Source organism: Neopsephotus bourkii, unplaced genomic scaffold (assembly GCF_033783945.1).
Source record: "Neopsephotus bourkii isolate Nb327-2 ecotype Australia unplaced genomic scaffold, CSIRO-AGI_Nbou_v1 NB_1637, whole genome shotgun sequence".
Taxonomy (NCBI): domain Eukaryota; kingdom Metazoa; phylum Chordata; class Aves; order Psittaciformes; family Psittacidae; genus Neopsephotus; species Neopsephotus bourkii.
The window spans coordinates 871,552-888,895 of record NW_026902112.1 but is presented as its reverse complement, the minus strand read 5'-3'; the positions used below and the strand labels follow the sequence as shown (position 1 = coordinate 888,895).

Here is a 17,344-nt window from a genome sequence, read left to right as displayed (position 1 = left end):
GAATGGATGCACACAATAAATCTGTGGTGTTAACCATGCTGCCTTGCAGGTGTTAAAGTTAAGCCACATGGATGTATAATGCCCTGGGTTATTATAAATCTATCTTAGAGTATCATGTCAAATGCTCAGGCTTTGTGTGGCACCTGTATTTAATCCTTCCAAACTGATGTTTGAAACATTTAATTAATTTCTGGGGGTTTTCTTAGTGGTAAATGTGATATAAATAATGTAAACAATTTTAGGGTAGAAATACTAGCTTTGAAGCATTAATTCGTATAGCTGGTTTTAGGCATTTTATGCGGGTTAGACCAACTTCTAGTGCGTCTAAAAATCACACAGAGCCATGGACAATCAATTTCTTACTATATTTATTTTCAGAAAAGTGAAAATTCTGGCTATATTAATGCTGTTATCAAATTGAATCTGAGGGTACCAAAGAAATAATTTCACGCTTCTGGAATGTACTTTCTAGGAATACGAAAATTAACATGCTAGATGATACTCAGGATGGGGATTCAGCTTGCCCTAACTTAAGGGTGGGATGCAACCATGGGTTTATAGACCCCTAAATTATGTATCTATGATAAAATAGCTCTTTCAGGTAGATTACTGTAATTGCTCAGTTCAGTATAGACTCTGAGGATTATTAATTAACTCCTTTAGCTACGACAGGAGCTTTGTCATCCAGGGCACCTAAACTACAGAACTCTGCTTACAGCTTTCTGAATCAGGTGCTGAATCAAGTATTTTTTGTTGAATATGCATCTTCTGAAAGTGGACATCTTGAGAGGGAGGAAGCTGCCGTAGGCAGATCTGCTGTCCTGGAAAGCCTACTGCAATTCTTAGTAATTAGAAGTTGGCTGGAAATGGCAGTTTCTATTCCAGCCAATAACACTGATTACTAGGATTCTGGGTATGCTTGCAAAAATGTCTAATATCATAAATTGTTGCATATTTTTTGTTTTTAGTGATGCTATAGACCATATAGACTGTACAGTCTAATTATTTATTCTGTGGAAAAATACTTCCTTGTGGAAAAATACTTCCTTGGGGAACTCTTAATAGGCTGAGCTTTAATTAAGTATTCTCACCTAATGTTAAGAGGCAAAAGCAATAGAAACCTATAAACTGTTCTGTGTTTTATATTTTTTATTGCCTCCTTTTGATTTAACTATTTTAGTTTTTTTTATACTCTTACCTATTCTTGTTGTTCTTCTGACAACTATTCTGCAGCATCACATTTAAGCAAAGTGACCAGTTTGGCACTCAGGGAGCACAAATAATGGATATTTGGGACTATTTTTCCAAATTAATGCTCATTTACATTCCTTATGGGTCCCACGTTTTGTCTGTTTTCTGCAACAGCAACATATTATGTATTTTTTATCCTCTATAATGATATTAAGATCCTTTCTCCTGTTAATTTGGAGCTGTCTGTGATTCATAAATACTTCTTCTATGCTTCTTTGTTTTTTCTCCGGTGTGTATTTCTTTGTTTTTACCAGCACTGAACTTTTTCAAGTCTCTGTACTGTCTAATACCTTGCTTAGCTCTCTGTGAAGTGCCTTGTTGATCAAAGGGGTAAACTAAGTAGTAAAATTTTTATGGTGTCTGTAAATGTTCCTGTATCTGCCTTTACTTTACAATTTTCTTCCAGTTTAAGAATTGCTCCACAAAATTTTGTGAGAGAATAATGCTTACCATCTATTAAAGTTTTCACATTTTAAAAATTCTTATTATTTCTTCTCACAGTTTTTAGTTCCCTTGGCTTTTCATCTTATTGCATAATCGGGACATAAAATAATTGATCTTTTCAGTTCAAGGGCTAAAGCAAAAATAATTGTGGGTCAACCTGATATTTTATCTTTTTTGATCAGAAGTACTTAATTTAGTTCAAATTAAAGTGGTTAAATTTTGGTTTAAAGCTTTTTTTCATATTATATAAAGAAAAAAAACAAAACATGCATGGCATTTCATTAAAGGTAGCCCCTGAATGTAATTTTGTTACAAAAAGTTGTCTTTTTTCTCTGATTTCCACTTTTTTAATCAGACTTAATAGTTCACTTTGTCCTGAAAGCAGAGGGTTCTGTTTAAGCTGTTTTTAAACAAAGTCATTACCCAGTTGTCTGTGAATCCTCGATATTTTGCAAATTTGGATAGCTTCTGAAAACTAAACATTTGTTGATTTTCCTTTGACCTATTATTTTGAGCTGGTTATGTATTTTTTATAGGTCAGTAAGATCAAATGCTCAATTGGAGCAACTGTGCTTCAACTGTGGTTAAAATTTATATTGTTTTCTTCCAGAACTCTGATTACCGTATTTTCCATCCATATTTCTGAATGTGGTGTATCCTACATCTTGGTGGGGGATGTAAAGTTTACGGGTTTATAATTTATGTGGAATCAGCTTAAAACATAAACCAATTCTTTTCATCTCTGAATCCTACTGCTGCTGTTTTTAATGGGAGGTTGCCCAGTTGTATTGGAAACTCAATTCTTGTGATTCATCAGAATTTCAAGTTGAATATTTCAACCAGGCCTAAAGTCATATTGCTTTTCAGCAGTTTATTTCAGCCCTGCTGCTTCTGACATCAGTCGGCTCTCATTGAGATTAGCTACTCCTAATTGATTTTCGAAAGTCAGCTTTTAATATCCACAGTGGGCTTGGAAAACAGAATCTGTTGCCAGATGTTTGCAGTATGTTGGAGAGTTGATAGTGTTAATATCTCAGACTTGGACGTACTTCGCTTCCTTTCTTTTCACCCAGATTTTTTCAGAGCTTTTATTGAGACTTTTCTTCAGGGCCTACGAAAACTTCAGGGAATGTGAGAAGTGCTTAACCTTCCCCAAGATGCATCAAGAGGAAACGAGAAGAGCCTTTTCCCAAACAAGTTTAAAACCTTTCATCTTTGGGTTTGGGCACTCCAGTCTTCTGTCTTTTCGAATATCAAAGAGAAATAGTCCCAGATTTGGGAATAGTTAATCTTAATACTGTTTGGTTTTTTCCTATTTAAATAATCCAGCATCAGTACAGTTTTATTACCAATTCCTGATTTGCCCAAAGTTCAGGGTCTTGAGGTTCATTTAAATGCAGAAAAGCTTATGGATGCCAGGAGGTATTTCTGTGATGCTGTCCTGCTTGTTTACAAAATCCAGTATACTGCAGTTCTATCTCAGTGGACATGACAGTGGTTTCTTTACTCATAGCCTCAAGTCTTTTTCAGACATTATTCTACCTCAGTCTGTTTTTTTGTGGAGAGCTACTCACTTAAAGGTTGCACTGACCTTTTGCAGACTTTTTGCTGCTTCTCTTTCACCATCTTTCTTATTTCTGTAGTTTGGTGAAATCATCCTGCTACTCCAGTGTTGGGACACTATGTGTATCACGGGTTCAGCAGATATCTTCAAGGCTTTGACCTGTTCCAGACTTAGGGTTTCCCCTGATTTCAGCTATTGCTAAGAAAACTTTTTTCACTGCCTTGTCCGTAGTCTGGATGACTAAACTTCCTGGTTTGCTCTGTAGGAATACTCTGGAGCATAGCTGTATGCAATTTAGTTTTCTTTGTGAGAAAGCTTTTCTTAGTAAATTTCTACATATAGTCTCTGCACATGTTCCCTTGAAGGGAGACCCTCTTGCTTGACTTGCTTTAATCAACCACAGGGACATGAAAGGAATGTATTTGTGTTTGTACCCACCTTTCTGTTTCTTGATGAATTTACATAAGCCAAATTTCACACAGTTTACATGAAGTTTACTTAGCTGAACAGAGTCTTGTGTGAACACTTCAGTTTGCATGAACCTGTGCTGTAGGTGTATCTTAACTCAATTGCATACTATTACTGCTAGTGATCCAGGTATGGATAATGAGCTTATGTTAGCTTTGAAAATTATTTGTGTGAAGGAAAACAAGTATCAGTGAAGTACTGCATACTGTGTGTGATGCCATCCTTGGGATTCCTCTCAGTATACTTTACATCATATTTATCCTTTAGATATGCAATAATTTCCTTGGGTACACTGAAATTTCCTTTTCATTCCAGTTAGCGTTAACACTCCTAGCAGTGTATACTGATGATGGTGGGAGTTCAGACACATTTGCAGATGTCTTTACTTATAGTACCTTCCTCTGTGAGCCAAATCCTACTCTCAGAGAGCCAAATCCTACTCTCAGAAGCACTGCATTGTAAATTTTGCCTGGAGTGTTATCAGAAGGGTCAGTGCATGTCACCATTTCAAGGTGAGGGAATGGCATATCCAGACATTCCCTGTTCTCTGTTTACAGTCTAAACGTAGGGCTGGTAGGAGTCCTGGAATGACATCTGTGAAGATCTCAGTGCTTTTTGTTATCTCTGGGACGTAGGATATGTCTGAAACCAGCTCAAGCTCATGTGCTGGCCTCACCAGTGTGACTCAGCTTTGCATAGGTAGCTAACTCTTTGGATGGATTTAGTTTTTCCCTAGTTATGAACTATCTGCTGTTTCATGCAGATACTGACCAGCTTCTAAATGACGAAGGCTTTTTGATGCTCCCAGCCCGAGCAATACTCAAACCACAGAAAGACAGGGGAAGTGCTTTGTATTCCATTTTGTTCAATTTTCAACTCAGTTTTCTTTTTCTTTTTTTTCTGTATTCAGGCAGCTTAGAAACAAAACAAAAACTGAAATAGCAAATTAATATGCTGAGGGGGGAAAAAATAGGCAAAAGCAATTACTGTGCACTTGTGATGCACTTAGGGTTTTTTTCCCTCCATTTAACATTTGTTCATTTTCCCCCGCCCTCTGACAGTGACAGAAAAAAATGTAATGAAGCTGAGAGCTCTTTGGTAAGTTTTGGGTGTGACTTTCAAGTTTTAAGCTCCTTAGCCCTGACTTGATGCACTGTCTCCCTCTCCCTAGAGTGTCTGGAGACATTAAAGCTTCCAGTTTCATTATGAAAAAGCAATAAAACATTTCAGCTGTAAGGCTAAAATCCATAGATAAATCACTTGGGGGATTGAGCTATTACAAGAAAGCTGAATACTTTTCAGAATAGGAAAACAAGGGAATGCTTAGAAATGTGACCATTCTGGACTAATGTACATTTTGCTTCTGGTTACACTTGCATGGATCTTGTTTTCAACAGATTTTGAACTTAAACAAAAGTTTTTTAAACTTGCTCTCAGAAAATGTCTCTTTTAAATTCCTTTTGTTTTCTAAGAGTTTCTTTAACTTGTTAAATGCAGTAAGATGACTTGCATAGAAGTAAACGCATAAAAAATATCTTTCCTTTTCTGAACTGATGGTATAGCACCAGTGAAGCAGTTGGAATGTTTGGAGAGCAAGCGAACATGACAATTTCAAAAGCTTTAACGTTCTTACATTGAGATTTGTTAAGAACACGATACTGGATTGCCAGATTTTGTTCTTCCTGAAGTTTTACACTTACCTATACTCTGACATTTCTTTCTCTTGCTTTAAAAGTGGTTAAAATACCTGGAGAAACCTTAAGAAGTATCCCTCAGTGCAGTTCCTGTATACCAAACGATTTTATAAACAAAGCCACGGGTGTAAACTTTGAATAAATTTCCTGCTTCTAGTGAACAGGGACGCCTGGCTTCAAGCAGCTGGATCGTGTTTAAACAGGCATCTGTTATTGTAGATAAAAAAAATACTCAGTTGCTCTTTTGTTTAACTTTGCACCTAATGCCATCAGGTATATATCTAGATGTTTTCCTGTAAGCACAGGAGCCATCCCATCTGATAGACATGTAATGAGCTGGTGAAGCTGGAGCTAAGGGCACAGCAGTGCGAAGTAATGTGCCTAACAAATTTTTATGTAAGAACGCTGAAGAAATGTTCAATCATTGGAACTATATATAGCGTTTGCTAGTTTACATTTACAAGAATGGTTTATTGTTTCTGTTATATTTAAATGATGTTTTAAGATAAATACCTTGTTCTTCAGTGCAAATTCATGTAACTTTCCTACCCTGCTTCTTGTAACTGTCTCATTATAAAGTTATACTTCTGAAGATGTTGGCCACATGAGGTTAAATGGGGAATTGTATATTTCTGACAAAGTGACCTTTGCTGGAACTGTTTCACGGCTTAAGGCTGCACGTTGTAACTGACTTACTTGATTTACCTGAGCGCTGTTTTCACAGAATCACAGAGTGGTTTGGGGCTTGGAATGGGACCTCTGAAGGTCATCTGGTCCAAGTCTCCTGTTGAAGTAGGGCCACCTAGAGCAGGCTGCCCAGGACTATGTCCAGACAGCTTTTGAGTATCTCCAAGGATGGAGAGTCCACCACTGCGTTGAGCAACCTGTACAGGTGCTCAGTCATCCTGACAGTAAAAAAGTGTTTCCTGACGTTCCCACAGAGCCTTCTGTGTTTTAGTTTGTGCACATTGCCACTTAGCTTGTCTCTGGGCACCACTGGAAGGAGCCTAGGTCCATCCTCTTTGCACCCTCACTTCAGGTGTTTACGTAGATAAGTAAGGCGCTTGTTGATGAATCCATGCTGATTACTTCCAACCACTTGTACTTGGATATACTGTGGGAGATGTTCCTTCATTCATGCTAGATGTGGCATAAAGAAAGTCCACATAAATTACCTGCGTGGATTCTACTGCAGAGTGAAGGCAGAGTAGACCTCAAACCTGTTTCTGTGAAGTAACTGCTTTTGTCCTTCCTTTTAGTTAAGCCCACTTGTCCTGGTGTACTGGTGCAGGAGATGCTCTGTGGATCTAACCCTTTTTTTCCCCTCCTAAGAGTTTTTATTGTGGGGGCCAAAACCACACATTACTTCATTACTTGTGAGCTTGGCAAGAGTGAAATTGGAGAAGGTCAGCAAAGAGGGAAGCAACGTTTTAGTGGGGTAGACAGAGCTAATTGTTCTGATTATAAATTCTGTATTGTACTCAGGCAAATATAATAGCCATTTATTACTTGCCTTGCTTTTAAATCATTCTCTCCCTTTGTAATTTATCCTTTTGCCTGGCTCGGCTCATCCTGAAACAGAATTGTGACATTTGAGTATAAAGCATCAACTGCACCTTTGACAGTGACAGTACTGTTACAATTTATTTAGTGTCTCCTGAATCCAAGACATTAAAAGTACTGTCAAAGCTGTCCAACTGTAAGAACTGTGATTGTGCAGACAAGTTCTGGTAGGTACAGAAGCATCAGTGACCCCAGCAGTCTATTTCCACCACTGTGATGGAGGTGCATTCATCCACCGTATTCATATGGACTCACCTCCATGAAGACAGGGAAATGGAGGGGCAGACAGAAAGTAAGGGAGGCCTGACATGTTATCCTAGTATTAGCCAGAATTCACTCGCTAGTGTCTAGAAGCACTGAGAAGTTACAAAGCATTAAATCTGTCATGTGCATTCCCCAAGGCATCGGGTGCTGTCCCTCAGAGGAGAGATGGAGGTGCTCTCTCCTTCTGTATCACCCTCTCTTCATTAGCTCCAGAAAGATATTTTAAAAATATCTGTTCAAAGAACAGGAAGACCATTTCCCCACCCGTTTCAGATTGTAAGTGATGTTTCTACATTACTAAAGTCAATTCAAGATTGGCCATACAAAGTGCTATTAGTGTAATGCCTGATAATAGTTTAGAGCAGCAGAAGGTGCCTTAATGCAAATATCATGTTGCAGAAAGCAGGGTGCTTTGCAATAGTTGCTGTGTTGCTGCTTAGATGTAGACCATTGTTTCTTGATTAGTGAATTTGGTGCCTGCATTTTTCTTTGAATAAACAAAGGAAAATAGAAATGTAGCCACCAAGCTTTGGGAATTGTATTTTCTTATATATTGCTGCTATGATAAAATATGTTGGAAGTTGGGCAATAGGCTTTAAATTAACTCTCCATGATTTTTTTTTACAGATTGTAAGTCTAAACCCATTGGGTTGAAGATAAATAGGATAAGTGAAGTTAGCCCCTTTGAAAGCAAAAGGTGTTTTCAAATCTACACTAAATTTAATGGCAATTTTATTTCATTTCCAAATATTAAGCATGTTCCTAATAGGTGCTGCCTGAAAGAAGAGTTGCAGTAGTGGCCCAAATTTGACTGTGTAATTTTCATCAAAGCAATTTCCAGATATGTATGTACATATATACAAGTATGTGTGTATTTTTAGAAGCCAAATTATCCTAGTGCCAACACATGTGAAAATCCCAATTTATGGGAAGGCCTGTGTGTTGGCAGGCAGAACAATGTCTTCTTCTTCTCTCCTTCATTCCCCACTTGAAAACCTCCAATTTTTCCAAACAGAACAGAATGTTATCACAATAATGGGTTATTTTTCTTTTTATCCAGACATTCTTTATTTCCTATGATGTTTTAGGACTTGTGTTGTTTGTCTTCAACTTTCAAAACTATATATGCCTGCTGCATTAAAAGAGGTTTTTATTCCCACTACCTCAGTTTCATTACTTTCCAATATGCTGCAGTATCTGGCTTTGACAACTTTCTTTTCCAAAATCAGCAATGACTCCTTCTTGGCAACTAACAACAGTGAAAATTTTCAAAGTAACTTAATCTTCTAAATTAAATCTGCTTTATTTATTTATTTTTTAGGCCTTTTTTACTGTCTTCATCCTTCTTGATTTGTATCCTGCTTTGTCAGCGTGCGAACCATTAGCACCTGAGTTCCTCCAAGATTTAAGAGTTTTCTTATTCTCTGAAGTAAAATAAAAGTCTTTTACCTCAGTGGTCTTCCAGTGGTTCTTGTGACGCTTCCTTTGCCACTGTATTATACAATTTCTTCTTGTCTATTGAGAGTTTAGCATATTCAGAATGATGGATAAATAATAAATATATAAATATAAATATGGCCAGATATATACTGTATATATACTGGCTGGGTGGCTGCACATAAAGAGTTGTGGTCAATGGCTCAATGTCCATCTGGAGGCCAGTAACGAGTGGTGTCCCTTAGGAATCGGTGTTGGGACCGGTCTTGTTCAACATCTCTGTCGCTGACATGGACAGTGGGATTGAGTGCGCCCTCAGCAAGTTTGCCGATGACACCAAGCTGTGTGGTTCCGTTGATACGCTGGAGGGAAGGAATGCCATCCAGAGGGACCTTGACACACTTGTGAGATGGGCTGATGCCAACCTCATGAAGTTTAACCATGCCAAGTGCAAGGTCAAAGCAATGCCAGGCACAGCTACAGACTGGGCAGAGAAGAGATTCAGAGCAGCCCTGCGGAGAAGGACTTGGGGGTGCTGGTCGATGAGAAAATGAACATGAGCTGGCTGCAGTGTGCGCTTGCAGGCCAGAAAGCCAACCGTATCCTGGGCTGCATCCAAAGGAGTGTGACCAGCAGGTCAAAGGAGGTGGTCCTGCCCCTCTACTCTGCTCTCGTGAGACCTCACTTGGAGTATTGTGTGCAGTTCTGGTGTCCTCAACATAAAAAGGACATGGAACTGTTGGAGCAAGTCCAGGGGAGGGCCACAAGGATGATCAGGGGACTGGAGCACCTCCCGTATGAAGATAGGCTGAGAAAGTTGGGGCTGTTCAGCCTGGAGAAGAGAAGGCTGCGTGGAGACCCCATAGCAGCCTTCCAGTATCTGAAGGGGGCCTACAGGGATGCTGGGAAGGGACTCTTCATTAGGAACTGAGTGACAGGACAAGGGGTAATGGCTTAAAACTTGAACAGGGGAGTTTAGGTTGGATATAAGGAAGAAGTTATTTCCCGTTAGGGTGGTGAGGCACTGGAATAGGTTGCCCAGGGAGGTTGCAAATGCTCCATCCCTGATAGTGTTCAAGACCAGGTAGAATGAAGCCTTGGGTGACATGGTTTAGTATGAGGTGTCCCTGCCCATGGCAGGGGGGTTGGAACTTGATGATCTTAAGGTCCTTTCCAACCCAGACTATTCTATGATTCTATGAATACCTGGGGCAGCAAACAGTAATTTAACAAAAAAAAAAAAAAAAATAGTTTGTAATAGAAGAAAAGACACCAACTTTGGTTGGTAGAAGAAAAGATACAGAACTTTGAATATGAATGTGTGCAATGAGTTAAGTTTACTAGTAAAATTCAAATTTACATACCTGGAAACAAGAGGTTTTTTTATGTCTGCATATAGGTTAAACTGTCTTTAGTGAATGCACTCTAAAACTCAGTTAATCATAACTTCCCATGAGCATTCTTTGGAAAGCATGCCTTGTCAATAAATGCAAACAAGAAGCTATAGGAAGCCATTCTTAGTTTAGGACAACCAAGAACACCTATACTGAGTTAGTGTAAAGCTTATAAAACCATAATGAGTCAAAGTACTGTGATAACAGTAACAGGTACTCAAGAAAGAAGTGTAAGCAGCAGAGCACGTACAGTGATTCTTCCTGTTGTATAACTTCCCAATATTCACTCGTTGGATTTTGAGGACTTCCGGAGTTGAAGGTTTTGGATATTGCATTTTATAGTATATGATGCATCTATTTGTGATGAATTTGTCAGATACCTTTTTAGACATTTATACTTCTGGTGTCCTCAACACCCTTTTGGAATACTGTTCAAGTCTAAATAATGCAGTACATTTAGGAAAAAACCACTTGTTTTCTAATTGTTTCCTTGCTTCCCTGAGATCTTATGCAATGTGAAATACCTAATTAATGAGAGTACATCTTCATCCTGATTTAGCAGAATGAAATAGATGAGAATCTAAATGGACTGCTTAGTTTCCATGTCTTCTTTTTCTTTTTTTTTTTTTAAGATTAAGTGGAAAGCACTGAGGATATTTTTTGCACATAGTGCTTGTTGTCTTTTTTCTGTTACTGTATTTTCTTGAAGTTTGTTGTTAAAAATACATAAATGAAAGTGAATATGTAGTTTAAACATCACATTATAGATGCTGTGTTTACAAATATGTGTCTTCCAACTTCTCACTTTATAGCACTAGTAATAATTAATCCTGAATTCATTTGTTCATTAGTATATAAATTTTAGACTTTTGAAATGCTCTTTACTTGAAATGCTGTTAAACTTTATTAAGTTTATTATGCTCTGAATTTAGTAAGAATTTGGGATATAGGAATTTCTGTATGTTTACATGCATTGGTTAGCAATTTTGGTGACATGATTTGATTACATGGGTGTGTAGCACCTTTTGAGATGGCCTTTGGTGTCCCACATGGACAGCTGCTGCACTGGGTGCTATGATCCTGTGTCATACTTACCTGCCCCATCCTGATGCTTTGGATACCAAAGGGCGTCCCCATTGGCACTAGATAACTATGTGTGAACAACTGAACTAAGGCCTTGATTCTGGGAGGGGAAAGTGGAGGCACACAAGGGGTTTCTCTGATCAGCAGTAGTAGAGACATGAGTGATACAAATAAATATTATTTGGAAAGATCAAGACTGTCAGGAGTTTTCAGCAATAAATGCAGCTGTTGTTGCTTAGCGGCATTTCACAACATCTGGTTGCAGGTTAGCGTCAGTAATGAGCATGGGAAAAGGAGAGATGCAAAATGCAGAATTTTGGGCGGACTTGTCCTTAATCTGTATTATAAAGTCATGCTATATAATAGCAAATAATCTGGTGGGTGTATTTGCCCAAATAAGATTTCTCAGTCCATGGAAAGCTGGAAATTCCAGCAGAATGGTGACTGTTGTTGGAGCCAGGGTTATATTATGATTTAATGGCTTTTCTGGGCTTCATTTGATGACCTGGCTTAGAAAAAACATTTTGAAGTAATAAAGCGTCTGTTTGGCTCCAAAGTAATGAGAGAAGCATTGCTCTTTGCATTAACTGTTCTTTAGGAAGAGCTGTGGAGAGCTACTAATAAACCTTATTAAAAAGATTAAGCAATATTGAAGGAAATAGAAAACAGAGAAACTATTCCATTCCATGTGAAACGAGTACATAGAAAAAAAAAGGAAATAACCAAATGCAAGCCCACAGGGTTTTTGCCTCCCCTCCATGTGACTTGCAGCTTGCTGCACTTCAGTTACGTTGCCTTTGAGATATGTTAAAGTGCAGCTCAGCTGAATGAAGAAGTGGATAGGACATATCAAGGCTAGAGACTTTACGGCAGAGACTGGGTAAGTAAATGCAGCTGTAGATAAGTGTTTACTAATATTGTGCAAATGTTACAATATCTAGCTTGTAGCATTTAAAACAGTACTCAGAGCTATATTTTTTTGTGGTCCTTGCTTTGTTTCACTGAAGTAGTTTGCAAGTTTAGTAGGTACATGCTATGCAATAGGTTTATGTATAAGACTGAGAAAGGATTTAATCTTATTTTTCAGACATCCTACAACAAAACAAATAGCTTTCCTTCAATTTCACATACCTACTTTGTTTTAGATTCTTTGCAATGTAAGTAACTGCTTTGTCTATTTTAGTACAGTGCTCAAAATAATTTCAGTGGGAGTTAGCTGATAGTTTCTGGTGCCTTCCTGTTCTTTTAATTATTCTTCTGTTGGTGAGGTAGAGGGGAAACCAGCTTATACTCTGAACCTCCGAGATACAGCATTTTCACATTTCTAGAATCCAGCTGCAGACCACTGAAAACTCCCCAGCATCAACTTGTTCCAGGAATTCATTCAACCATTCAAGTAGGATATGATTTCAGCTGTTTGCTTTAGTTCTCTGTGTCTTTTTATAAACATTTGTATGTGTTCTTTTGCTGACTTTTATATAGAAAGTTCTGTTTGAATTTATGCGTGTTTAAATTTGTATAAATTTAATATCAATATACAAGATAGAGAAATTATGAAAGCTTTTGTTGTTGTTCAAGACTTCTAGGCTTTTGATTTTGCTGTGTTTTTGTTTGTAGCAATTGTAATGGACCTTGCAATTGCTGTAATGCTGTTAAGAAATAGGATTGCAATTTTAGTCAATTAGTAATTTCCAGAACAGTTGTTTTAGCAGTTTAAGTGCCTGCCATTTGAGTATTTAAATCTCAGTGCATAGACAAAGAGCTGAGAAGGAGGAATGATCAATATAGATTGTAAAGACCTATGCTGAAGTCTGATTTGAATCTTGGGAGATGAAAAAAGGAAAGCAAACTCCTTCATGGTTGGTGGTGTATTAAAGAGAATATTTTTAAGCATTTGGTATCTTGTGTTTCTTCCTTTTGCATCATCTCACAGGGAACTGTACCTGAAATATTATAGCCTATCATGATTTGCACTATCTGGATTATTCAGAATGTGTTCTCTTTTTCAGATAATCACTCCATTTAGGAGGCTAATATTGTGTGCTGAGAACAGAAAAGAAATGGAGGACTGGATAAGCTCTCTGAAGTCCGTTCAGTCCAGGGAACACTATGAGGTAAGTTGACATCCCTCTTGGTGAGACCTGTATTAGCTAAACAGATAAAGCTACAGGACACAGAACTGGAGAATTCAACCTCCTTAGTGTGAAAAGTGTGGCTAATGTCAGAGAGCAGCTGCATCTTAAGACTTTACCTGTGACATGACAGCCTATTATCACACTTCTGCTTAGAAGTTTGGAGGGAGAACAGGCTAAATACCCTTTGGAAAATACTTTTTGGTGAACATTGCATTGTCATTCCCATGTAATATGGAACCATAGGTAATTTCAGTCACTGTAGCTGTGTTCTGTACTTGCAAATTTGTCTTAACTTCTCCTTTACTAGACCGCACAGTTTAATGTGGAACATTTCTCAGGGATGCATAACTGGTACGCCTGCTCCCATGCCCGACCTACGTTCTGTAACGTGTGTAGAGAGAGCCTCTCTGGAGTCACTTCTCATGGCCTGTCTTGTGAAGGTAAAAGAAACACTTTCTTTCCCCTGTTTATAATGCTGTGCATGTAGACAGATGGCTGATGAGGAATGATTCTGAAAATAATGAGTAAGAAAATAGCCTGAAGGGAGACATTTATTCACTAGAGTGACTTCCTTTTGGGCAGAGGGACTACTAATGGTCTGGCTCACCTTCTTCGTGCTCCAGATGCCTCTTTCTAACTCATGTCAATAAAGCACTTCCTTCTGCTGCAGTGACTAGTTTGGAACGTGCTGGGTGGATGGTTTGCAAGAAAAAAAAGGATTTGTTTCATTTGCTCATCAAAAATGTTAACACTTTGTTAAATGCTATGACCTCTTCCCCTCCAGTTGTTGTTTGCTCTGTTGCTGATGCCTGATTCTGCAGTGCAGGCAGGACAGATGAGGACAGATTTATTGCTTTAAAAAGTGTCTCATGAAGTGAGGGGGTAGAGATGTAGATAGATGTCTTTGCGTTTTGATGGTTCAACAGATGAAATCCAGTACGAAGAAGAAGGAGCTATGGGTAAGGCTTCAACATGAAGCTTATCTGGATAAATGATATTTCACAAACAAATATTTATAATAAACCTGAAAAGGCCTTTTTATTTTCTGCTGCAGGTTCTGTGAAAAAAGTAGTAACAAGTCTTGTGTTGAAATCCATCTGTAAATAAAGCACGTATGACCATGACCATGAAATATATATACAATGTAGAGGTTTTAAATTTCCAAAATAACTAACTGTCCAGAAAAGAATTACACCATTCAAAACTTGATTTTTTGGATGCATGTTACTGAACTGCATTTCTGTTGTTGATCCTGTTACAATACTTGAGGTCTGAGCATAATAATGTGTATTAAGGAAATCTTACAAAGGAAACATTAACCCACTATCCTGAATTGTCCATGCTTTTAATGTCACTAATGGTGCAGTTGCCAAGGAACGGGACAAACCCATTTCGTAGAAATTAGAAGTAGCATAGTTACTTCCAGCTACTCTGGTGTGTATTTTCCACTGTGTGTGAGTCGTTTGGACGGTTTTAAGGCAATTATGGTATTTTCAGTGTCTGATATTGGCAGATGGAAGTATCATGTGCTTAACTAAAATGCAGTTGTATTGCCTCTGTGTACAAATATAGTTATATTTGCTCAGGCAAATGAAAGGAAAGAGTTCTTTCCTTTCATAAGGAATTTATCTTTCCATAAGTTAGTATTATAGCTATTTAAAAAGGCTGTTTAACAAGAATTATTCTTATAAGATTATCATTGTTAATGGTCGTGGTTCATAATTTTCTGGGTTATCTAGCTTGGGAGTTTGTCACGTTTCTGCATAACTTATTGCAAACTAGTGCTATATTTATCCACATTTCTGAAGCCAGTTGATCTTTAAGCAGTTTTTCCAAATGGCTCATGAAAGGAGTTTGGATTTGCTTTCACTGATCCACAGTTTCATGGAAGTGTATGACCTGGATTGGTTTATATGTAGATACTATGATTTTTTTTCCCCTTTTGATCGGTTTACCTCCTTTTCCTTCTTAGCTATGATTTCTATCTACTTTTTCTTTTTTTTCCCAATTGTTTTCTGAAACAAAAGGAAAACCTTAATTATGCATCTAATCTAAATCATTTGACAGTCGACTGAAATACTCATATTTTGTCCCTGATTTTGTATACCTGTAAAAACTCATGTTAACCATCCTTAATTTCTTCATCTAAGAAGTGTGTTTTGGTTTGATACTACTTCTTTCTCTGAAATTCTTATGGGACTGAGTTCATGTTTATTTGCTCCTGCTGTTTGCACTTCTAATACATTTCACTATCTATTTTTTTTACTTACCCTGTGTTAGCAATATACACTGTTTGAGGAGACAAATGTAGGAAATATGGAGTCTTAAGATCCCCCAGACATGTTCTGTGCTACTTTTTCTCATTGCAAGCTTTAAAAAACCTGTTTAAATATTCATGCCTGGCATCTGAAGCCTCCAGCACTGCTTTACACTGGGAATCCATTTATACCTATACTAAATTCAATTATTTGTGGGGTCATTGATCCCAGGCTACTCTATTATGTCTTGTATTTGAGAAGCATGAGAGGCTTCTTCTCAAGAGATATTGGAGCTCTTCTTTCTCTCAGTGGTTTGGGTTACTGGCACACCAAGTCATCCTGAAAGTAGTTCAGAGACTTTGTACTCTTTGTGGTCTAATTCTTGACTGTTAACTGTAGACAAAAATAAAAATCAATCCCATTTCTGATATTTTGCAGCTCATGCTACTTTAAAAAATCAGTCCTGTGGTATTTTATTCTCTCAGACCTGCTGGTCGCCAGCAGCGCTACACAACTGTGATTTTCAGCTGAACTACACAACAAGCTTCATTTATTTTGGAGATAAGATTGGTGCCTTATTTTTTTCAGGGCACCTTCCCTCTCAGTAGCTTTTCACAGAGTTTGACTAAATTAATTGCAGGCCACCCTGAACACACTCCTGTAAGTTTTGGGGAAGCCAGTGTAGAAAAAGAGAGTATGTTAATACCCTTGGTAGGGAAAAGGCTGTAGTGTGAACTTCCTTCTTTTTAGAAGTCAAAGAATCAATATATATATCAAACTAAAGATGTAAATTTGTATCAAACCAGGCTTCATTCTTTCTGCTTCTCAAAAAACAATTGACTTTTAAAACATTTAATCATACAGTCCTTTGAGATCCAGTGCTATTCCTCCCACTAGTTACTTCTTTCGTGCCTTCTCGAAATACAATCTACGTCTTGAATGTCATCTGTGTTGTGTTGCTCTAGATAGCTCTAAAGGACTGATTTCCGCAACATTCATTCACGGTCTTTATTAGGACAGAGAAATTAGTTATCAAGTAAACACAGGGATATATGGAATGTTTAGGCAAAGAAACCTAAAGAACCTAAAGTTCATTATCTACCGAAACTCTTTAAAAGCTCTCTAGCCTCAATTACTCTGTGTTAATACCACATTTCTATCCAAGTCATTGCCAGTGGAACACTGCTTTTATGATTATTCTCAAAGATGTATTCCTTCATGCAGTGTTTTCAGTATTATGACTGAACCTTGATTGTTCAATATCAAATATACCTAATAAGCTGGAGCTTGCAGTTTAAATGGGACGCTTTTTCCTGCAATGGATTGCACAACCGACCAACATTGAAACAAACACTTTAGGATCATGAAGGCAAGCAGTAAGAAAATACTGGGATTAACTTGACTCTGTAAATGCACTTCATGTACTTGGTCTTTTTTCATCATGATTGGGGGTTTTTGCCCACAAAACCCTGTTCTTCTTACCCACTGCACAGTGTACTTAACTGTGTATCCACTACTTGGGTTGTCATTGTTTCCAGGATATTTGCCACATTTTCTGCACAGGCAGGAGAGTGTAAAGTGAATGAAGTGGTCAGGAAGAGAAGGGATGTTGGTTGTTAAAGAATTGAGGAATAACAGAAAACACTGATCTGTGACTTTGTATCACACCGTGCCCCTCTGTAATCCTGGAGAAATCACTTAAGTAAGATTTCTGATCAAATCAGTGGTTGCATGTTGCTTATAATCTGGGACCTGTATGACAGAAAAGCTTTGCATAAAATAATAGTGA

At 37.9% G+C, this 17,344-nt stretch overlaps 1 protein-coding gene across 2 annotated transcripts in view; it reads left to right on the top strand.

Moving 5' to 3' along the window:
• DGKH (diacylglycerol kinase eta) overlaps nucleotides 1-17,344 on the top strand; it is a 158,741-nt gene that overhangs the window by 95,891 nt on the left and 45,506 nt on the right. The window contains exons 5-6 of one of the 2 annotated variants that reach the window (XM_061374288.1): nucleotides 13,172-13,276; nucleotides 13,605-13,737. In XM_061374288.1, the coding sequence (XP_061230272.1) occupies nucleotides 13,172-13,276; nucleotides 13,605-13,737 (238 nt within the window). Of the gene's footprint in view, nucleotides 1-13,171; nucleotides 13,277-13,604; nucleotides 13,738-17,344 lie in introns of those variants that run through there. The other variant, XM_061374289.1, reaches the window with a different exon arrangement.